Source organism: Pleurodeles waltl, chromosome 2_2 (assembly GCF_031143425.1).
Source record: "Pleurodeles waltl isolate 20211129_DDA chromosome 2_2, aPleWal1.hap1.20221129, whole genome shotgun sequence".
Taxonomy (NCBI): Eukaryota; Metazoa; Chordata; class Amphibia; order Caudata; family Salamandridae; genus Pleurodeles; species Pleurodeles waltl.
In genome coordinates this window covers 1,169,168,397-1,169,190,388 of record NC_090439.1, presented here as the reverse complement: position 1 = coordinate 1,169,190,388, position 21,992 = coordinate 1,169,168,397, and the positions used below count along the sequence as shown (strand labels likewise).

Sequence of the window (21,992 nt, the reverse complement as noted above, 5' to 3'; positions counted from 1 at the left end):
ACTGCCGGTGAAGTCACGAATACTGCTAAAGTCACGAAGTCATGAGTACCAGTGAGGTCACGACTGCCGGTGAGGTCACGACTGCTGGTGAGGTCATGGTGAAGTCACGAGTGACTAGTGCTGCTGGTGAAATGACAAGTGCTCAAGTCACAATAAAGTCACGTGTGCTGGTGATGTGTCACGAGTGCCAGAAAGGTCATGAGTGCCGGTGAGTTAACGAGTGCTGGTGAAGTCATGAGTGCTGAAATCACGATTAAGTCACGAGTGCTGGTGAAGTGACAAGTGCTGGTGAGGTCACGACTGCCAGTGAAGTCACTAGTACTGCTAACGTCATGATGAAGTCATGAGTACCGGTGAGATCACAACTGCTGGTGAAGTGACGAGTGATGGTGAGGTCATGACTGCCGGTGAGGTCACGAGTAATGAGTGCTGCTGGTGAAGTGACGCGTGCCAGTGAGGTCATGAGTGCTGGTGAAGTGACGAGTGCTGGTGAGGTCACGAGTGCTGGTGAAGTCACGATGAAGTCACGTGTGCCGGTGAAGTGTCACGTGTGCCGGTGAACTGACTAGTGCCGGCGAGGTCACGAGTGCCAGTGCAGCTCTCCCACAACCTGCTGACATTGTGCGAAAAGAAAAGTCTGTGACTTCGGCAATTTCCCGATGCATTCAGGCATGACTGTGCGATCCCAGGCCGCACAGAGGCCAGAAGAGGGGTACACGTGGGGTGTATACCTCCACAGTACTCTTCTCAGAGTACTCCATCTTTACTATATGTTCTCTGCTATCTGTAGCACCACATTTCGACAGACATCCACGTGTCAGCAGATATTTATCACAGAGGTGGGGCAATAGCTGCTTGCAACACCACTACCTTCATTTGCATAAATGCCGAGGAGGCAGGCGGGCAGTACTGCAGGCTGATGCGCCCACCAAGAAGGCCTGGTGCCCCTCAGTTGTGGATGTGTAAAGGTCTTCAGCAAGCACAGCACAAGACTCTCCTTAAAAGAAAACAAACCCAGTGGTTCTGTTGGTGAATTATGTGATCCTACAGTGCAATAAGCAACGGAGCGAAATAGTACCTCAATCACGTCGGGAGCAGCGGACGGGTACTAATTAAGTAAAATCAATCAGTGCTTGGTCCCTGCTCCAGGGCCAGACCAGAAATGATGTCAGGCCTGAAATAGACGAACTAGGAGGCTGCAAAGAAGAGTGGCACGCAAGACAACAAATGGTGAGCGACAGGAGGGCTCCAAGCCCCTTACTGAACACAACAGCGTCTCGCGTGCGACACGTGCGCTGGTGCGTGCACTCGTAGGTTCCACCCTAAAGGAAGCAAGGCGTAATCCCACTCTGAAGAGAAGGTGCAAGGATGTAGAAGTTCATGTCAATCCATGGAGATCGCTGTTCCCGCCTCAGAGCTGTCTGTCCTCTTGGGATCCCTTACCCGCCCGTACTGGCTTCAGTGCAGATGTCCAGTAAGGCCCCACAATCCACGCCCGTGTCTGACCCTGGACTGATGGCGCCTTGATTGACGTTGCACAATGAGATGACATCAGTGCAACCCCTTGTCACGCACCCTTACTCTGATCCGATGTCTGTACCGAATACCAACTTTTTTTAATTGCAACATGTTTTTTTTTTTTTTTTCTTCAGACATAGAAAACAGATTGAGCAGCCTTTGTAATGTCACACTTTCTCGCCTTAACAACCTCCCTTCCCCAACATGCCCATGATAGTAAGACACTTTACCCTTGGAGTCCTGTCAGTGGGTGTGGGTGTCATTGCTTATAGCTGGCCTCCTGCCCCATATCTTGGGCTCTTTTTGGGCCCATGTCCCTCTGTCATCCTGAGTCTTACCCCCCGTTCAGCTGATAAAGTCCCTGTGGCCCATCCCTCCCATACTTTTGCATCTGTATGGGTACATCACTGTAGGAGGCTGGCCTGGTGTGTGGTGGGTATCTAAGGTAATTACACCAGGTCCATTTATCCCTTATTAGTGAAATGTAGGCAGTGTCTAGAAGCCAGGCTCTCTAGGGGTAGCTGTGGATGAGCAGTCAAGGCTTATCTAGGAGATATGCAAAGCTCATGCAATACCACTGTAGTCACACAGCACTTACACACATGAAAGAAAATACTCAGTGTTACAAAAATAAAGGTACTTTATTTTTGGAACAAATCGCCACAAAATAATAGACAGGTAACCCACCCTTAGGAGGTAAGTAATACACTAGATATATACACTAGCAATCAGAAACAGGCATAGAAAAGGTTAGAAAACAGTGCAAATAGCAATAACCAATAGTGACTGTGGGGGGGGTACACAAACATATACTAAAAAAAATGGAATGCGAACAAGGTACCCCCACCTAGGTAAGTGGAATGTATAGAGGGGAGCTGGGAGTACTAGAATAACACAAAGGTAAGTAACACAGTACCCCACCCCGCGACCAGGATTGCAGGAGTAAAACACTGGATTGTCCCCAAACTACCCAAAAGGAGGAAAAGCAGAAAATTACACCCAGAGAAGACTGCAAGAAAACCAGCGGAGGGAGGGAGAGAGGAGTCCAAGACTCACAGTGGAGTCCAGGAGGAGTAGGCTCTACTACCCACCCGCTGTGGATGCAGGAGTTGGTCAACTGTGATGAAGAACAGGTCAGCACTGCAGCCCTGGAGCCAGAGAAGAGTTCCTGATGGATGCAAATAAAGCTCCACACCAGAAGGATGATACAGATGGGTGTCGATGGAGGAATTCCACCAACAAGCCTTGGCAAAGGCAAACTCATAGTTAGTGGAAAAGAGGTGCTGCCAGGGACCAGCAAGACCCAGGAGGACTCAACCCAGGAGGGGAAGTCACAGGGGACGCGTCACGTCACAGAGAGGCAACAGGAGCAGAGGCAGCACCCACAGGAGTCCCACAGGACGGGGACCCAGGGGTCAAAGAAGAAGCCCATGCATCACTGCAAAAGAGTATCCCACGCAGCAGGAGAACCACACAGGAGGCTGTGCTTTGCAGGATGGAGTGCTGGGGGCTGGAGATGTACCTCGCCTGAAGATCCCTTGGAGGAGATGCAAGCAAGCCTTGGCAGCTGCAAGAGACGCTGTGCATGGGGGTACTGTCCTGTGTGGGAAGGCAAAGGCTTACCTTGACCAAAGTTGGACATCTGGCAGAGAGGACCAAGAGACCTACTCCAGACCACCATCCATGATGCAGGATCCACGCAGCTCAGCAGGAGAGGGGATCCACGCAGCTGGTAGTCGCTTGTTGTAGGTGCCAGCGGTTGCAGGGGAGTAACTCCTTCACTCCAAGGGAGATTCCTTCTTCTTCTTGTGCAGGCTGAAGAGTTGCAGTCTTCTGAGGATGCACAGCCGGGGAAATGTTGCAAAGTTGGCCGTATACGTGGAAACAAAGTTGCAGAAGAGTCGTCTTTGTTGTAGCAGCGTTTGTCGGTTCCTGGTGGGCCCAGTCACGGTTCCAGTGACCAGAAGACAAAGCAGATGTTGCAGAGTAGTCCTGCTAGAATCTTGCAAGCTGACTCTGAGGGCCCACCCAAGAGAGAGACCCTAAATATCCCTGAAAGGGGGATTGATCACCTAACCAGGTAAGCACCTATCAGGAGGGGGCTCTGACGTCACCTGCCTGGCCTGGCCACTCAGATGCTCCCAGACTTCCCTGCCAACCTTGGGAACAAGATGGCAGAACCCAGGGACCCTCTGGAGGAGCTCTAGGCACCACCCCTGGTGTGGTGATGGACAGGGGAGTGGTCACTTCCCTCTCTATTGTCCAGTTTCGTGCCAGAGCAGGGACTGGGGGTCCTTGAACTGGTGTGGACTGGTTTATGCACGCAGGGCACCCAATGTGCCCTTCAAAGTAAACCAGTGGCTTGAGAAGGATACCCCCCTACTGCCCCCCCCCCCCAACACCCCCCCCACCCCCCCCCAAGCCAGTCACACCTATTTCCAATGGGACAGGGTGTTACCTCCCTCTCCAAAAGGAAATACTTTGTTCTGCCTTCCTGGGCTTGATCAGCTTAAGCAGCAGGAGGGCAGAAACCTGTCTGAGGGGTGGCAGCAGCTGGGCTGCCCGATAAACCCTGTAAGACTGGTGGTAGCACTGCTGGGGGTCCTCTAAGGCAGTGTTCCCCCAACCCCCGGGCCGCGGACCGGTGCCGGTCCATGGATCAATCGGCACCGGGCCGCCCCACTGTGGCGGGCGGTAAATGTTTGATAATTTTTCCGTGGCCCGCTTGTCACACAATGGGACAAGCGGGCCACGGAAAAATTATCAAACATTTACCGGTCCGCGGCGATAAAAAGGTTGGACAACACTGCTCTAAGGAGCCCCCAGAGTGAATGGAATCATATTACCAATACTTGCAACAGTATTGGGGTATGATTCTGACGTGTGATACCAAACATGCCCAGGCTCAGAGTTACCATTATGAAGCTGAACATAGGTAGTGACCTATGTCCAGCTCATGCATAAAATGGCGTCCCCGCACACACAAAGTCCAGGAAAATGGCAAGGGCTCCCTATGGGTGGCAGAATAACCGCTGCAGCCCATAGGGGTCCCCTGGAACCCCAATACCCTGTGTACCATATATGAGGGACTTACATGGGGGGACCAGTATGCCAATTGTGGGAATAAAAAGTTACCAGCAACCAAATTTAGAGGAGAGAGTGCAGTCACTGGAGTCCTGGTTAGCAGGATCTTAGTGAACACAGTCAAACACACTGACAAACGGGTAAAAAGTGTGGGTAACCAAGCTAGAAAGAATCTACTTTCCTACAATCCCCTATGTTCATAGACATGTTTTTGTCTCTTCTCTAGAAAACTGGCTATCTGTGTAGTGTACCAGTGTAGGGGTACAACCCTAAATGCTCTTTTATGGTAGTGTGGGTGAGTAGTTTAGGCGTATCAGAGAGTAGTGCTAAGCATTTATTGAACACACAGTCAATAAATGAGACACAAAAGAAACTCAAGACGAATTACTAGAAAAATAACAACACGGTTTATATTATTTTAGACACCTAAAATCTTCTGGGTTACGGAAGTACTGTTCGAAATATTACTTTGCACAGTGTGGTAAGTAAATCACACAAATGTGCTTTTACGCTGTAATGCTTCTCAATAGGAAAATAACATTTACTGCAAACAGGTACTTGCAACAGTATCTCAGGCATCCCCTTTAGGTCAGAGAGTGCTAGGGTGTCAAGGTCACGAAAAACACTAGCAGTTCGGTTTTACCTGCCCTGGGATCTCCGGGTGAGGAGGTGCTGGATGTGTGCTTTGCGCCCTGCACGGTTGACGAAGAGGGGGGCCTGTCTAGAAACAGGCTGCAGAGGGGGGATTGGGGACAAGCCTGTGAGTTCAGTTCATGAGGGTCCTGAGAGCACGGGGCACAGGCGATAGTCATTGACCCGAGCGCTTGAGTGCAGAAGGTTTTGGTCGACTGGTCCTGTGTGTCAAAGGTACTTACGGTGTTTATTTAGACCTGCAGAGGGGAGAGAAAAACAGACAGTCTGGTCACTCACGGGCAGCCTCGTTAATTCCATCGTCCCTTCGGTGCAGGTCGTCTTTTTACAGCGGTGTTGTCTGTTCCAGACACAAACAAACCTTGGTGCTGGGACCTGCTCCGGTACCCCAGGTATTGGTGCAGGGCAATGCCTGGTGGGCTTGTCTTCTCTGAACATTGTGGGGAGACGGGTGCTCATGGAGGAAGCAGTTCTCCTGTAGCATGACGACCTCTTCCTGGGTGACTGCTCGGTGAACTTCGTGGAGCACATTGGGCAGCCCACTTTAGGGGTGCGACTAGCTTGGTAGTTCCACACCCCTACTTATTCCTAATTTCCTGCCTGTTTTGGTGCCCTATGGCCCTCTGGGCAAGAGGAGGCATCTCCCAGATTTGGGATGCTGTGAAGTCCCTGGCCTTGGTTTGCAGATTCCCTAGCCATCCTGCTGGAGGAGGTGATAACACCTTTCTCTGGAGCAGACATTGTTTCTTGCCTCTGAGAGCACAAGCTCACACCTCCAGGAGCCATTCAGCCAGCACAACAGAGGCCTAGTAAGTTTCCGGGGGCACCTTTAAGGGTTCATGGCATAATAAATTCAACACTGGTATTAATATGGATGTATTAATTCGAGGTGTTTGATACCGAACACCATAGGTTTCAGTGAAGCCATTGTATAGCTGGGTAATTTGTACTGACCAGTGTCCATTAGATAGCTTAGGATGGCTTCCCTGTTCACTTGTATCTAGTAATCAAACCAGATATCACAGGGGCATGCCTGCTCATGCAGATATGTCCTCACATAAATATAACGCAGTGTGCCTTAGGGCTCTACGGTCTGCTGTAGGATTTACATATATTAAATGCAGTGAGTCTGGTATGGCACACAAGTGTGCTACGTTATGTTTTTCACTCATGGTTTGACCATGTGACTCAGCCTGCAATTTATTTTTGGGGTGGGGGGGGGCTGTAGGGTGGCATAATACATGCTGCAGCCCTTAGGGACCCTCTGTAGTACCCAGGCCCTAGGTACCAGGGGTGCCATTTACTAGGGACTTGCTAAAGTGTGTGCCAGTTGTACACAATTAGACCTTTGACCTTGTTTTTTGGAAAGATCACTGGGGACCTGATTAGCACAACCCAGTGCACCTTCAGTCGACAAACTTTAGTACCAGTGTCAAAAAAGTGGGGGTGGCCATGTCAAAAGGGCACTTTCCTGCACAACCTCCCCACCCCCAAACAAAAAGGAATGAGACTAACCTTTCCCAAGAGAGTCTTCATTGTCTAAATGGAAAAACCTAGAAAGACCACATGCGTTGGCATGGGCAGTCCCAGGTCTGTGTTCCACTGTAAAGTCCATACCCTGTAGGGGGATAGATCACCCCAACAGTTTAGGATGTTCCCCCTTCATTTGCATCAACCACTTGAGAGGCTTGTGGTCAGTTTGAACAATGAAGTGAGTACCAAACAAGTGTGCTCTCGGCTTCTTCAGGAACCAGATCGCAGCAAAGGCCTCCCTCTCAATGAGACTCGAACGGTGCTCCCTGGGGAGTAACCTCCTGCTAATAAAAGCAACAAGCTGGTCCTGGCCATCATCGTTGGTCTGGGATAGAATTGCTCCTGTCCCATGCCCAGAGGGATCTGTCTGCACAGTGAACTGCTTTGTATAATCTGGAGCTTTCAGAATGGGTGCTGAGCAAATTGCTCCCTTGAGAGTGTCAAAAGCCTTTCAACAGCTCAATGTCTAGTTTACCTTTTTTGGTTGTTTCTTGGTGCACAATTCAATGAGGGGTACCACAATAATACCATACCCCTTCACAAACCTCCTGTAATACCCAGTCAAGCCAAGGAATGCCCTGTCTTGAGTCTGGGTTATTGGAGCCTCCCAGTCCAGAATAGTCTGGATCTTGGGTTGTAAGGGTTCAACTTGGCCTCCACCTACAAGGTGGCCCGGGTATATATCAGAGCCCTGCCCTGTCTGGCACTCGCTTGCCTTGATAGTGAGTCCTGCATGTTGCAGGGCCTCAACGACCTTTCCAAAGTGGATCAGGTGATCCTCCCAAATCACTAACCATCCTGCTGGAGGAGGTGTGATCACCTTCTGGCGGAGCAGGCATCGTTTCTGACCTCTTAAGAGTGCAGGCTTTCCTGCAGGGGGACATAAACTTGTCTACAGTGGCAAGCTGGTCAATAAAAGACTAGTTGGTTTCAGGGATCACCTCTAAAGTGCCATTTGGGTGCATGTCATAATTAATACAATACCGGCATCAGAATGGATTTATTAAGACAAGGGGGGTCATTCTGACCCTGGCGGTCCATGACCACCATGGCGGAGGGCGGCTGAAGCACCGCCAACAGGCTGCCGGTGCTTCCTGGGCGATTCTGACCGCGGCGGTAAAGCCGCGGTCAGAAAAGGGGAGCCGGCGGTTTCCCGCCGGATTCCCGCTGGCCCAGGGAATCCGCCATGGCGGCGCTGCTTGCAGCACCGCCATGGCGATTCCGACCGTCTTCCCGCCAGCCTGTTTCTGGCGGTGTCCAGAACCAGGATGGCGGGAACGGGTGCCGTGGGGCCCCTGGGGGCCCCTGCACTGCCCATGCCACTGGCATGGGCAGTGCAGGGGCCCCCTAACAGGGCCCCACAAAGATTTTCACTGTCTGCTTTGCAGACAGTGAAAATCGCGACGGGTGCCACTGCACCCGTCGCACCCCAGCAACTCCGCGGGCTCCATTCCGAGCCGGCTTCATTGTTGAAGGGGCTTTCCCGCTGGGCCGGCCGGCGGTCTTCTGGCGGTCGCCCGCCGGCCCAGCGGGAAAGCCGGAATGGCCGCCGCGGTCTTTTGACCGCGGAGCGGTCTTTCGGCGGGAACCGCTTGGCGGGCGGCGAATGCCGACCGCCGCGGTCAGAATGACCGCCAAGGTGTTTGACACAAAACACCATAGGTTGCAGTAAAGCCATCATGTAGTTGGGGGAGTTGTAATGACAAGTGCCCAGCACATATACTTAAGATGGCTTCCCTGTTCACTTGTACCATCTAGTGATTGAACTAGACAGCACAGGGGCATATCTGCTCATGCAGATATGCCCTCAAATGTAATATAATGCACCCTGCCTTAGGGCTCTGAGGCCTGCTGTAGGGGTGACTTACATATAGAACATTCAGTGACTTAGGCATAGCACACAGTGAGTGTGCTATGTTGTGTTTTCACACATGGTTTGCACCATGTCACGTAGCCTGTGACGCCAGTCTGCATGCAGTTTGTATGGCGGTCCCTTAGGGTGGCATAACACATGCTGCAACCTTTAGGTACCCTCTTTAGTACCCATGTCCTAGGTATCAGGGGTACCATTTACTAGGGACTTACAGGGGTGCTAAAGTGTTTGCCAATTATAATTCATTTAGACCATTTTACCTTGTTTGTAGGGAAACCGCTCTGGCACTGGGGTGTGGTTAGCAGGGACCCGGTGCACATCAGTTGAAAAACATCAGCACCAGTGGAAAAAAGTGGGTGTGACCATAATAAAAAAGGGCCCCTTCTGACCCCACCTTCCTGTTTACACCTAACAAATACTGAATCGGAAACGTCAAGCCTATGTGGCATGATTTCTATGCAGGATACCAAGGTTTCCACATCAGCGGAAATGAGAAACTCAGTGCTCCAAGGTTGGGGTATCCCCCTGTCAAATTCTTTTGCCATTTTTGGGACTAGTAATCTGTGGAACGTTAGTTTGGACTGTTCAAAACTTTGCTTTGACCTCTCTATGTTGAGGGAGAGAGCTGACCAACTGGTCCAGGCTGGTAGTTCCGGCTGGACTGTTCTTATTAGAGCAGCACCATGGCTGGTATGCACATGGCTGGGTAGAAACAGAGGTGGCATGTTGTGCACAAAATGATGGACTGAGGCATGGCCCATGTAACTACGAGTGGCTGAGATAAATTCTGGATTGGGATGCAGCCCCAAGTAATTACAAGTGGCTGATACTAATTCAAGCATTCCATTCATATCTCTTTGTATTTTTCATGAGGGAGAGACACACTTTAGGATTTGAGTACTTACCTAGCTTGTTTGGGTGGTGGATCTGTGTCGGAACTCGAGGAAGAGTCCGAAGCCGCAAGATCCACGAAGATGCAAACACAGATACCTACTTGCTGCCTTCCCAACTAGTGCCGGTGATGCCTCTACTCCTCAGGTAGTTGTGTGGCACCGCAGATCTTAACCACACACCAGCTGGTGGGGCTGAGGTGAGGTTGCTGCTCTCTGAAACTAGGAGACCCAGCCACACAGCTGCAAGCAGCGCTGACAAGAAAAGGAACTTTGTAAGGTCGTCGTACTAGAGTTAACTAGACTACCTTTGGTGTTGGTCATTTGAAGGATAATATTTACACAGATTGTGGCTTCGGAAACATTTATATACAGTATTCTATTGTGTATAGTTTGCAGGAAAGTACTTATTTTCAAAAGACTAACACCTTGTTGGGGGTTAAGTTATTAACTTATGTTAGTGATTTGAGTTCTACATTGTAGGATCCTTAGTGATGGCCATGAATGTAGAGGATTCCCACCTGCATCCCGAGATCCCAGAGTGCTTCATATCCATATATCAGGATGAAGAGAAGATCCAGCATTTTCATATGTAATCACTGCCTGTATATCCCATGCAGGCTACTTTTTTCCAAATACTCAAAAGACAACATTGCAGCACAAGTTCTAGGCTAACACTACATTCTGATAAATACTTCTAACCCCAGATTCCTCACCTTGTGACTACACCCAGGTGCCAAGACTGGGTCCAGAAACTTTTGTTCAGCAATCCCCTTGCGTGTCGGTGGGTGGTGTAGTGCGACTCTGTGTCCAGCCCGCCCCGATTGTGACATTGGTGCCCCTATAGAGTTGCCACCTTCTTGCAATGATTTCAGTTCCTTTCTTTCCTCGACTTACAATGTGGACTCAGAGCTTGCTCTCTCTTATTCTGTCAGGCTAGACAGACAATATTTTCAAACTCTTTTACAATATACAAGGGACACGGTCTGTTCAAAAGCAACAGGTCTCAAACTTTGTACAGATTGCCAAAAGCATTGATTGCGGACTCTCACAAGGTCTGTCTCTGATGTATGGCTCTGCACGACTTGTTGTGCGATAAATGTGAAGGTCACCTAGGACCACAAAGCCAACTCTGCGACAGAACATCGCTGAAAGGCACTAAATTAATTCCCAGTCCCACTCGAAGTCAAGTACCAATGATTTCTCATTTCTAAAGTCATTGTTGCAAGCACTGTTAGAAGTTGAATTTGAAACACTGCTCTCCTTCGCCCTGCCATATGGAGTCCTGCAGCCCCCAGGGTACTTCCAAGCTGTGAACTCTGTCTTCGACCTCTGAACAAATTCTGCCTCTTAATACCAATGCAGCCTGTCTTCTGGACTCCATCAGTAATGCAGAGGCAAATCCAAACCTTTAGAGAGGCCATGCTGCAGTTACTTGGTACCCTACCGGGTCCCCCTTGAGTGCCTTTACGCCTTAACGATCTGATCAAGTATCCAACCAGTCCACTGCTAGCACATTAGTCTCCGACATAGACTGTCCATCTCAACCCTGTTACTGGGTCAGCCTCAACATCAGATCTGCAACTACCAATTACTGAGGTAAAGACGGTCCTCTAACAGTGGTCCTATGGCTCGGACACACCTCACAGGAACCATTCAAACCTTTCCCCGAGGCCTTAACCCTGACACTGCTTGGCACCTGGACAAAACCTGGATCTTGCCCACTAATTAATAGACCAATAGCCAGGAGTCCTAGGCCTGCCCCTGGAGACCCGCTCTTTTCTTGCAACATCCCACAGCAGCACGGCTGGTAGTCCAGGCCTCTTCCTTGTGGTCCTGGCCTCTACCAGCTGGCTCAAGCCTTAAGCGTTTCCGACCATCCCACAAGATTGAAAGTTGAAACGCATGGATGTTTGCCAAAACATATGTCCTCTGCTAGCCTTGTGCTTCCTGGTAGCCGTTCACATGCATTGTAGGAGGTGAAGGTTTCGCCATCAGTTCTGGATGACCTCAGAACTACTCTTCAAAAATCTTACATGCGGTCAGGATTGCGTTCGTGCCTGGACACTACTCACTGTTTGGGGAGGACAACCAGGACCAGTGTGGTATTTAGGCGCCATTTTTTAATTGACTTCACAGGGTTCTTGAGTAGTGTAGAAAAGCCCCTGATGGAGATGCCATTTGACGGCACACATCCCTTCAGAGACAAGGTAACGCAGCCTTAGAGGGCTTTAAGGAGAGCAAGGCAGCAGCCGGCTTCCTCGGACTAGCACCACATCCATGGAAGATCCCTCAACAATTTTGCCCCCTTTGAGTCTTCAGAAGAGGGTTCCAACTGAGGCCATGTCAAACTTCATGTTAGCATTAGCAGACTTCCTAGGCCTATTGAGGCAGAGGTCTGGGATCCAGCGTCAGGGCCCACAGGGGCTATGAACTACCTAGCCCCTCACCACCCCTACACAGCGACTACAAAACTACTTAAATTTTCCCTTTTCTGCACACAGTAGTCCAGTAGGTCAGGTCATCTTTTACCTCCCCAGATGGTTGAGCATCACATCAGATTGATGCATGCTCCATATCGTTCAAAATGGATTGGCCCCGCCTTTCCTCTCCATCCCTCCTACACCACAGATCCTCACAGAGGACCACTTGTCCATTCTGCTATGGGAGGTTCAGGCCCCCGTGGTCAAGGGAGCCATAGAGAGGGTGCCGGCATCAGATGCTTGGATTGGTTTTTACCCATGTTACTTTCTGGTGACAAAGAAAGACTGAGGCCTCTGCCCTATCCTCGATCTTTGCAGGTTCTCACAGACAACACAATGTTGTGGGTACTTCACAAATTAGGGTTAAATGGCTTTGTGGGTCCTCTGAATCATCATCCAGCACCTACCAGGATCTTTAAATGCCAGTGCAGATAAACTCGGCCAGCGTTAGATCACAAATGGCAGCTGCACTCATAGACGGCACAGGGCTTCTTCCAGCAATTGGGAGAACCCTGACTCGATCTTTTCAGCACTGCTGAGAATGCACAGTGTCCAAACATTTGCGTTTTGGAGTTCCCAAGACAGTTCTTGCTGGGAGACAGCTTTTACTCGGATTGGAATTCTCGACTCCTCTATGCCTTCCCTCCTCACCCTCTCCTGCCTAAAGTTCCAAATAAGATCAGGAGTGAAAGGGCCCAAGTCTCACTACTGGCTCTGGACTGGACAAAGAGTGTAGCACCCAGAACTTCTGGCCCTGGGCATCTGTCCTCCTGTCCTCCAGTGTGGCTTTTGGAGGACCCCTGGTCGTAGCAACAGGGCAGGGTCCTGCATCCAAGCCTGCATAAGAGTCATATTACTCTTATTTATCCTTAGCCCAGCAAAGTCCTGCTGTGGTGACAGCTAAAGGGTAAATGGTGGCTCTTTCAGCCTTTTTATGTGTACTCGAGGAGCAGCCACCTTTATTCAAAACACTGTTGTGAAATTGTTTTCCAAAAGGGCTGAACCATACGCTTCTGCCAGCACCACAGGTTATGCCTCAGTAGGACCTCAATCTAATTTTTACTTCTTGTGTGCACTCATTTGAACTAATGCATAGCTGCCATCTCTTACTGCTTACCTTAAAAACAGCGTTCCTCATATCTATTACATCAGCTGATCGCATGAGTCAATTACAAGCAGTCTGTCCTGCAACCGTATACCACTTTCTTCCCGGACAAGCTAGGGCTAAGGTGGTATGCTAGGAGGGTATGACTTCAGTATCTATTAAAAAAATAAGAAATATGGAGCTAGAAGTCTCTATCAAATGAACACGTTACTCACCTTAGGTAACGCATTATCTGGTAGAGACAAAATCCAGCTACAGATTCCTCACAGACCCACCCATGCCTCCCTACTCCTCGGACAGATTTCTAGGTTTAGGGATGCTTCTTTTCAGGGCTGTTGTTTGGACACCCATTCATCAGTTCACTTCATGGCTCTGAGCTCCTAGTGTGGAAAGTCTTGAAAAGTAACTGATGTCCGCGCACCTGGATGGCGCCTATAGAGGTGTCACTTCTAGTGCCAAAGACGCCATGCAGGACAAAGCCACCCAAGTGCACACAGGGGTAATTCTCATGCAAAAATCTTCCAGATCCATTCTGGTGCCTGGGAAATTCAGAGGTAAGGAATCTGCAGCTAGATATTGTCTCTACCAAGTAATGCATTACCAAAGGTAACTTGTGCAACAGTACTCATTTTCCATTATATGTCAGGTAAGAGTGGAGTGTGAAAGACCGCCACTGGACATTGTTGTTTAGTTTTTGGTCTACTAACACGGAAAGTTATCTTTCATATTTTATGAAACCTTGCATAACAAAAACTAATCTACGATTTAGGTTTCTTTATATTTATTCACACATTTTGTGTATAGGCCTATTTACCACCAATTGTGATTTATAGACTATATTGTACTTCTGATTCTCCTGTAGCATAATGGTTTACTGTACTTTACACAAAAAAGGTTTTCCAATTTCATAGCATCAGTGAGTCACTTCTGTGCCGATTATTCTGCGACGCCTACAACAGAAGTATAGCCGGTTTCGAAACCCACCCTTGCCTGTGTTGTCATGATGGAAACTGTAGAGGCGGGCGTTATAAGTTTTCTCTGACATCAGCAAGAAGTTAAAACATAGATTTTTCATGTTGCCAGAGAAAAAAAGTGAATGAAGAGTTTAGAATTTCTGCTTCAGCTTTTAACTGGAAACCGAAATAGTTTATCTTGGCTTCGTGAACCAACTACGGAGTGTTTTCACATACTGATTATCGTCTCGGAAATGGCTCTGATACACCATATAGCTTTCAACCAAACAACTTGGTACATTGATAAGATATTTGATTCCACTTATCCTTTCTCCTCTTCCTTTACTACAGAGGGTGCTGACTGCTGACTACTATGAAGGCTGCAAAGTCAACAGCGTGGAAGGCATCCGAGCCCTGGGACTAAGCCTCGGAGATGTAAGTGGATAGTATTCTGTTCTTTCTGAAACCTCCTCTGAGCTTCACCCTTTGGCAGGCTCATACTTTGAGCATCATATTATTGGCACCTTAAACTATTTAGCAGTACTCTGATGTTACTGGCTGTACACACCAATACTTGAATAAAACAAGTGTTTATTTTGAACTTATCATACAGGTTTGCACTGACAACCTTTCTAGGTTCATGTTGTCCATGATTCCTACTATTTAGTGGTTAGGCTAAGGACAGTATTTTGTTGCCGATCTTTAAATTGCGCGTTTCAGCTGTAGAAATTAATGTAGTTTTGCTTTAGGAAATCAATTTGAAACCCTTAATTCCGCACACTTTAGAAACCGTCTTCATATATTGAGCACTCAGAGTAAAACATGCAGATTGTTTTTTACAAGGCAGCTGGGATCAGTGCTAGGTTAAAGCTAATTTTTTGATTCCGTCCAGAGTGAACCAGTTGTGGAGCCAAATGTAACAGTCAAAATGGTAAGGAAGTTGAGTCTGCCTGAGTCCCAAAAATATTATCTGAGTAAGGAAGGGATCTTGCGCTCGATTCACGCAGTGAAGTTCCCTAGTAATTCTGGTTCCGCAAAAGCTGATAGAGAACAAACCATTGAGCGATGTGGAAGCCATCAGCCTCAAGACATAAGAGTCCTGGTTCCTTTGTGCCTTCAAGAACTTCTGCCTTGAGCCAAAGCTGCTTTGGTCGTAGTACGTAAAACTGGAAACCAACTTTGAGTCAAAAAGATATCAGGCATTGCTTTAAAAGGATGAAGTTGAGTTAAAAAAAAAAAAAAAGTCTTCAAAGCCTATATTGTTAAATGGCAAAAAAATAAAGCGAAAAGTGTGTAGGCGCTAGAATGGTAGGAAATCCAGATGTACCAAAGAAACCAAAGTAGCTTTAATGAGGTATTAGTGACCTACTGAAGGTATGATAAAATGCTGTTTCCGAGAACCTGACTTCAGAGCAAGTAGTTCAAGCCTCGGTCTTTCTGCCTTTAAGTAGAGATCACTATCCTGCTCTGCAGTCTCCCTGCTAACACACTGACTCGCATGAAAGACATCCTGAATGCAGCAGCATGTCTCACCGGAGGCCTAAAGAGGTCAGAGGGCTTCACTCAAGCCCCCCCTCCAAGCTTGCACCATCTTCATGATAAGCTGCACCAAAAGTAAAGCCGCACAAGATGCTCCCCTCCATACCTGGCAGATAAATGCCAGGACATCAACAGACTGCGTGCAAAAGAAAAAAAACAGAACCCGCCCCCCCGTCAACATTGTTTTGTGGCATTTATATACTGCTGTGTGATTTCGTCGAGGCCCTACAGCACTCCAACCGGTCGGTCAGGGGGTTACCCAGTATTCCACTGCAAGGACAAGAAAATGTGTTTGTGGTCTTGTCATCTGTTGGTGTTGAGTTTTGGTGTGCTCCAGACACGGCCTGGGGCATGGAGCAGCGACTAAAGCATGAAGAGGAAAAAGGAGGAAATGTGAGGGAAAGCGTCACATGGAGCATTTACTAACCAGGAAGACTTGTCAACTTTTGGAAGCGTCCAGATCGTTATTAATGTTCTGAATTCAAGGCGCTTGTTGAATGGTTGTTGTGCTCTGAGGGAGTGAGTTAGTGCCACAGCTTGCATATCTGAAACGTCGAAAGGGAGAAATAGCTCCCTAATGATGGGGGTTTAGGCGGGAGTCCAGCCAGACGTTATTAGAGCCTGAACCGATTAAGACACTGTTGAGCCTGGGTGAAAAACAAATAGAAGTTACCTAGGAACAGTAGAAGCCCGCATCTCTGGAGACCACGGTGAACCACCAGTGATATATCTAGTGCTTTCCACAGTGTTGGGCTAGTGTAGTCACCTGTTTGGTTTGGCTGTGGGACCCATGTGATTAGCCGAATAAGGGAGCAGATTGGGGAACAGAGGCAGACAGCGGACTCGTAGTTCAGAGTTTCTGACCGTGATCTGACCACCGCCTCTCCTTCTATACGCCCTCCAGACAACTCCGCTCTGCCTAGATGGCTCTCGCCTCCACCCAAGGATCCACAAGAACTCTGCTGGAGGAAGATCCTTCTCATACCTCACTGCGCAGACCTGGAACACGCTTCCTCTCCACCTCGGGCAATCCCCCTCGCTAATACAAGACCTGGCTCTTCGATCCACTACATCCCTTCCCCAACCTGTCCACCCCGGCGCATTGAGACCCTCCAGGTGATAAGCCGTGCTCTATAAGTACCATGATTGATCCCTTTCTAGGCCCTAATGATGCAAACAGGGAAATCACTATCTAAAGAGGGCCTTAACGATACACCCTTCACCTGTGCGCCCGAAGAGGAGCGGATAAAATAGGGAAGTGGTAGCAATTTCCAAGGTCTGGTGGAGGCAACATACATCACATGGCGGTGACGGGCAGGCCTACCACCATTGCGTGGACGATGGGGAGGAGAACCGGATGTAACACGCCTAGATACTCTTTAATCACAACACAAGAGACACAGAGGGAACTATCTCACCAAATAGATGCTCATTCTGCCACTCATACCCCAGGCAGGTAGCAATGAAAAATACCACCCGACCTTAAACCGCTACAAAAAAAGAAGAAAGCTAACTGCACTCTTCACTCAAAATTCTGATAACAAGAAACTTTATCTTTTTAGTAAACCCTGCACTGGATCTTCCCTAGTTCACTAGTGACCTGTGGATCTCACTTGTTGAGTACTACAGTGCCAATTGCTTGTAGGACTCTTCCTGCGGTCACTGTACAGGGCTGTGAGTGCCTCATCGACTGTGCTGGAGGGCTGCAAAGTTATCAGAACTGTCCCCTACCCACCTGCAATTCAGAAAGGAGCGGATAACCCGCCTCTTCAGAAAACGCTACCTTTCATCATACACCGATATCCTCCCTTGGAAATAATCTTCCCTGGTTGCGTGGTCCATTGCCCTCTAGCTGGGCTTACGCTCTACAAATACCTGTACGTACATATATACAAACACGGGAAAGGTCAAAGGGCTGTGGAGGTGAGTATCGCTCCACAGATGTTGCACCATCTATACTATTAACTATCGTAAGAGGAAAGTTGGGAAGGAACAGCATCTAATTCAGATAAAGTGAAGGAAGTAGAGCGTGACGAGGACAATTATAGAGCCCAGAAGGAGTATCACGATGACTAACCACATGAGGACTTTAAGTCCTGTCCTGGTAGGACGTCACCAGTAGATGAGGCTAGTTGAGGTGAATACAAAGAGAAGCCCATCTCTAGTCTGCTGTTGGAGGAATGATTCTTGGTTGAGACACCGGATCTTCTGCAGGGAAGAAATCACTTTCTGCTGATGATACCACATTGCAACTGCACACATTGTAAAATTGGTGACATCAAGAATGGAGAACCTGCAACAGAAGTTTGTTCCTACATTAGAGCTCAATACCAACTGTGGTCATTCCAATAAGCGGAAGGAAGAGGTTAAACAACTATAGTGTGACTACAGGACCATGGCCTGACAGGGAATGTAAAAAAATAAAACAGAGGCAGAGCGGTGGGCGGTCGAGGTGTTGCCAACATTGTATATCCTGTTGCCTATCGAGCAGTTCTCCGTGCATATGACCACCAGCAGTGGGTTGATGTTGAGGACATTTCACAGTGTTTACTTGAAGAGCATAAGAGGGTAACAGCTATTACTCATTACATGAATCTGTGCAGAAGTGCAATTGACAACATTTGTCACACAGGGTGTTCTTAATTGCATTTAGCTGTTCTAGTAGCATAGTGTTTACTACAGATTAAATTAGATAAATTAGTCTTATGAGTAAAGGGGTGGCTGCGAAAATGTGTAGATCAAAAGTCTCCGTTCCTCCCAGCTCGCCCTTGCAGCCGTCCCCAAGATCCGGAAAAGTACAGCAGGAGGAAGATCCTTCTTCTACCTCGCAGCCCGGACACGAAACACAGGACCCCTCAAGCCCAGGCAGACCGCATCACTGAAGCAGTTCAGGAAGGACCTCAAGACCTGGCTCTTCGACTGAGCAGCATGCCTACATTCAGCGCCTTGAGACCCTATGGATGATTAGCCGCGCTTTACAAGTCCATGATTGACTGATTGAAAAGTGCATAGGCATTAGGTCAATTATGTACATTCCGTTCATTATTTTCAGCAACAAGAGAAGTAAACAAGGGCTTTGACAAAAAGGTTTGTATCCCAAAACTTTTTTCCAATAAACTCAGACAGCTTTATCGGTGTTACAGTAGTGGCGACGTAGCATTCTAGTGGTGAATAAATGTGGTGGACGGGTTGTGAGGGGTGACTAGCATGTTTTCATTGCAATTACATTGTGGCAAAGTTTAAGCAAACTTCAGGCAATAACAATTCAAGAGCTGAACACAAGAATTGAGCGTAGATTAGCAGAATCCGAATATCAACTTCTGCATATGTATATTATTTGCATCTTTATTGTTAGGAATGTCTTGGGTAAGATAGGAGTAGATGTTGGGTATCTGAGAAATCTCTTTGTTTGTGGCATTCTCTGGGGTCGGGCTGCACAATCTGTCGTGGTGAACAAGCCTATGACTTTATCAAAGCTGTGGATAAATTGTAGTGATGAAAAAGAGATGACATTTGATTTACAGTATGACACAATTAGACTACATAATCTCAACGGTGAATTAAAGTGGGCACTGCAGACCTGTTGCACAGCAAACAGTTCTTCAGACGTGTACGGAAAGGGAGGGGGCTGGTGACCAGAAGCTGCTCATGTTATGTGGTCCAACAAAGAATAATATAGAGGAGGCCACCTCAACTCTGTCCAAATCGACACAACCGGAATTTAAATGCAAACTTGTCAACTGGCGCATGTACGGAGTTCTCACAGTAGAGGAAGTGAAATATATATATATTTATTTGAAACAAAGATTTCAGGGTCGTTGTACATAGGTTCAGAATTTACACGCACAAAACAATAGGAATTTACCAGTTATACTTATCGCAAGTAGTTATAACTCACGCCCTCACCATGCACAGTTTTCTCATCAATAAGGTTACTGCAAATGTTGCAGTGATAGCATCAATGATATCATAGAAGATGTCATGACTGATTTTTGAATGTGGGGTAATTAGCAGTGCATGGCGAGGGCGCAAGTTATAGTTACTTTGGGGCTCAAGAACACTTAATGGCAAACAGACTATGCTACGTTATATCTGAAGTGACGAGCCTCTATATTTGCTTTGGAGGAGGAACGTGTTCTTGAATGCGGAGTAAAAATACAAGTTGCTGAAGCCTCTTGAAGCTCTAATCAAATCAGTAGATTAGCAATTAAAACATGCCTGTTTTAACTCGCACAAGATTATTGGGGAGAAACAGAGCAGAGTTCTTGGGGTACGGTATGCACAATATTTCTCTGATGTGGTGTCACTGAAGACAATAAGAATACTGCTGTTTCTTCCATTGACGTCACTACTTGCGATGTTATTGTTAGGTGAAGCGCAAGTGCTCTGACGTGTGTAATCTGTGGGCTTTTAACCACGCCCATCACTTTCACTTGTTCTTGGGCCTGCCTTTCAAAAATCACTTATCATTGGTAAATGCTTTCTGTTTGTCCCTCCGTGGGGCAGTTTTGTTACAGTCCTGGTTATATTCAACATGGCAACAATGACTATCCTAGATGCACATCCCTACAGTTTCAAAAAGTATGATATACATATGGTGCCACTATCACGAAGTATACACTTGTTGCCAATGTGTATAAACTGGATCTTATATAAGGACCAGTAAAATACTAAATAGAGAAGTGAGGCACACATATGTGAGCAGTTATTAATTACAAAAACATTTGTTCGGTTATGTGTAAGTTCAATTCAAGAATCTCCTTAATATAGTCAATCATCAATACCAATTCCAAATGTCTTAATATAATTATTAATATTTCCACAATAGTTATGAATCCTCCAAAAACAATTTTTGATTTGAAACATGTTACTTATTTCTTCGTATACCACATCATCCTCAATACAGAACATAAAATATATTTATTTAAATAATCTTTCTTCATCACATATTATAATTGCTCAATCAAAACGTTGTGCGCATTAGTCCAAAACATAAACCATTAGATTAAATCATTATGTGTATTGGTCCAAAACATAAATCATTTAGTGAGAAGAAATAACCATCAATAGTATGTTCTCGTTGAGAATTATTTTCCGTCCAAATCCTCATGTAGTTCACTGTTGAAAAAATCAGTCTTCCGCCCATATCAGTTGGATGTTGGAATCACAGTCCAAGGATAAAGGAAATGTTTGACCATTCAAACAATTAATGAAAATAGCCAACACGTGTTTCGTCCCATCATAGGACTTCTTCAGGGCTTATGTCAATCAAGCAAATAACTTCAAAGTAATATAAAGAGGCCATTCACTGTATAAGATTATAAACAGTCATGTACCAAACAGGAAACACTCCTTAGTAACACCGTTGCCGCAAATATCCAGCAAACAGTCTTAGCCATCGACCCTGTACATGGATAATCGCACGTTTGACTGCAAGCAAACTTTTTTTCTTTTGTGTCCGTCCTTCGCGCTCATGGCAACCGTGGCACTTTAAATCGGCTCGCTTTTGTCAACTGTTTTATTTTTCATTTTCAATTTATGTGGCAAAAAAGTCCAGTTAGGAATTTACAACGCTAATAGCTCTAACTTGAGCAGACGTGAGACCCATTGCATTGCAAATGCTTGTTTGTAATGTCACTTCTTGGGATTTCACTTCATTTGACATCACTCCCTAGGACAAGAGGTACAGGGGTGCTTCTTAAGCCCCCTTTTCAGCCCTTCACCGCATTTAGAAGTTACAACCCATGATATTATCCTTGTGATTTTCATTTCTTGAACGTCTCAGCTTGTGCTCCCATCTGTGGTTTTCACTTCCACAATGTTTCTTCACCCATTAAATATCTCTCCTCTTGCTTGCACCTCTTTGGAATATCTGTTCTCTGTCTCCTCTTGTGGTCTCATACTCTGAAATGTATCTTAGTTTCCCTGAATTGGAATGTTGCCTCTGTTGCTGCTGTGTGGTCTCTCCTGCTACCCTTGGGTCTCTGTTGCGCTCCTTGTGATTTTCTCACTGGGAGTGGCTCTACTGTGTCCATTTAGTGTCCTCCTTTGGAATGCCCCCTCTCTCGCTCTCAGAGTGGTTTTGCCCTCTGCCGTGCCTCTCTCCTTCTGGTTTCCTCTACGACCGTGTCTTTTCCTGCTCCCCATGTGATGCTCTTCACTGGAAGCATGTTGCCTCTGTTGCTCTCCTTGAGGTTTCCTCCTTTTGATATCTCCTATGTTGCTCTCCTAGTTGTTTCCTCCTTTGGCCTGTCTCCTCAATAGTTCTTCGTGTGGTTTCCTTCTTTGGAATGTCTCCTCTCTTGCTCTGTGTGTGGTTTCCTCCTTTGGAATGTCTCCTCTCTTGCTCTGTGTGTGGTTTCC

General features: G+C 47.2%; 1 protein-coding gene across 1 annotated transcript in view; it reads left to right on the top strand.

The window, feature by feature from the left end:
- Nucleotides 1-21,992, top strand: part of ADCK5 (aarF domain containing kinase 5) — a 187,301-nt gene that overhangs the window by 138,311 nt on the left and 26,998 nt on the right. Inside the window, exon 9 of the mRNA XM_069221151.1 lies at nucleotides 14,442-14,525. Within this exon, the coding sequence (XP_069077252.1) occupies nucleotides 14,442-14,525 (84 nt within the window). The remainder of the gene's footprint in view (nucleotides 1-14,441; nucleotides 14,526-21,992) is intronic.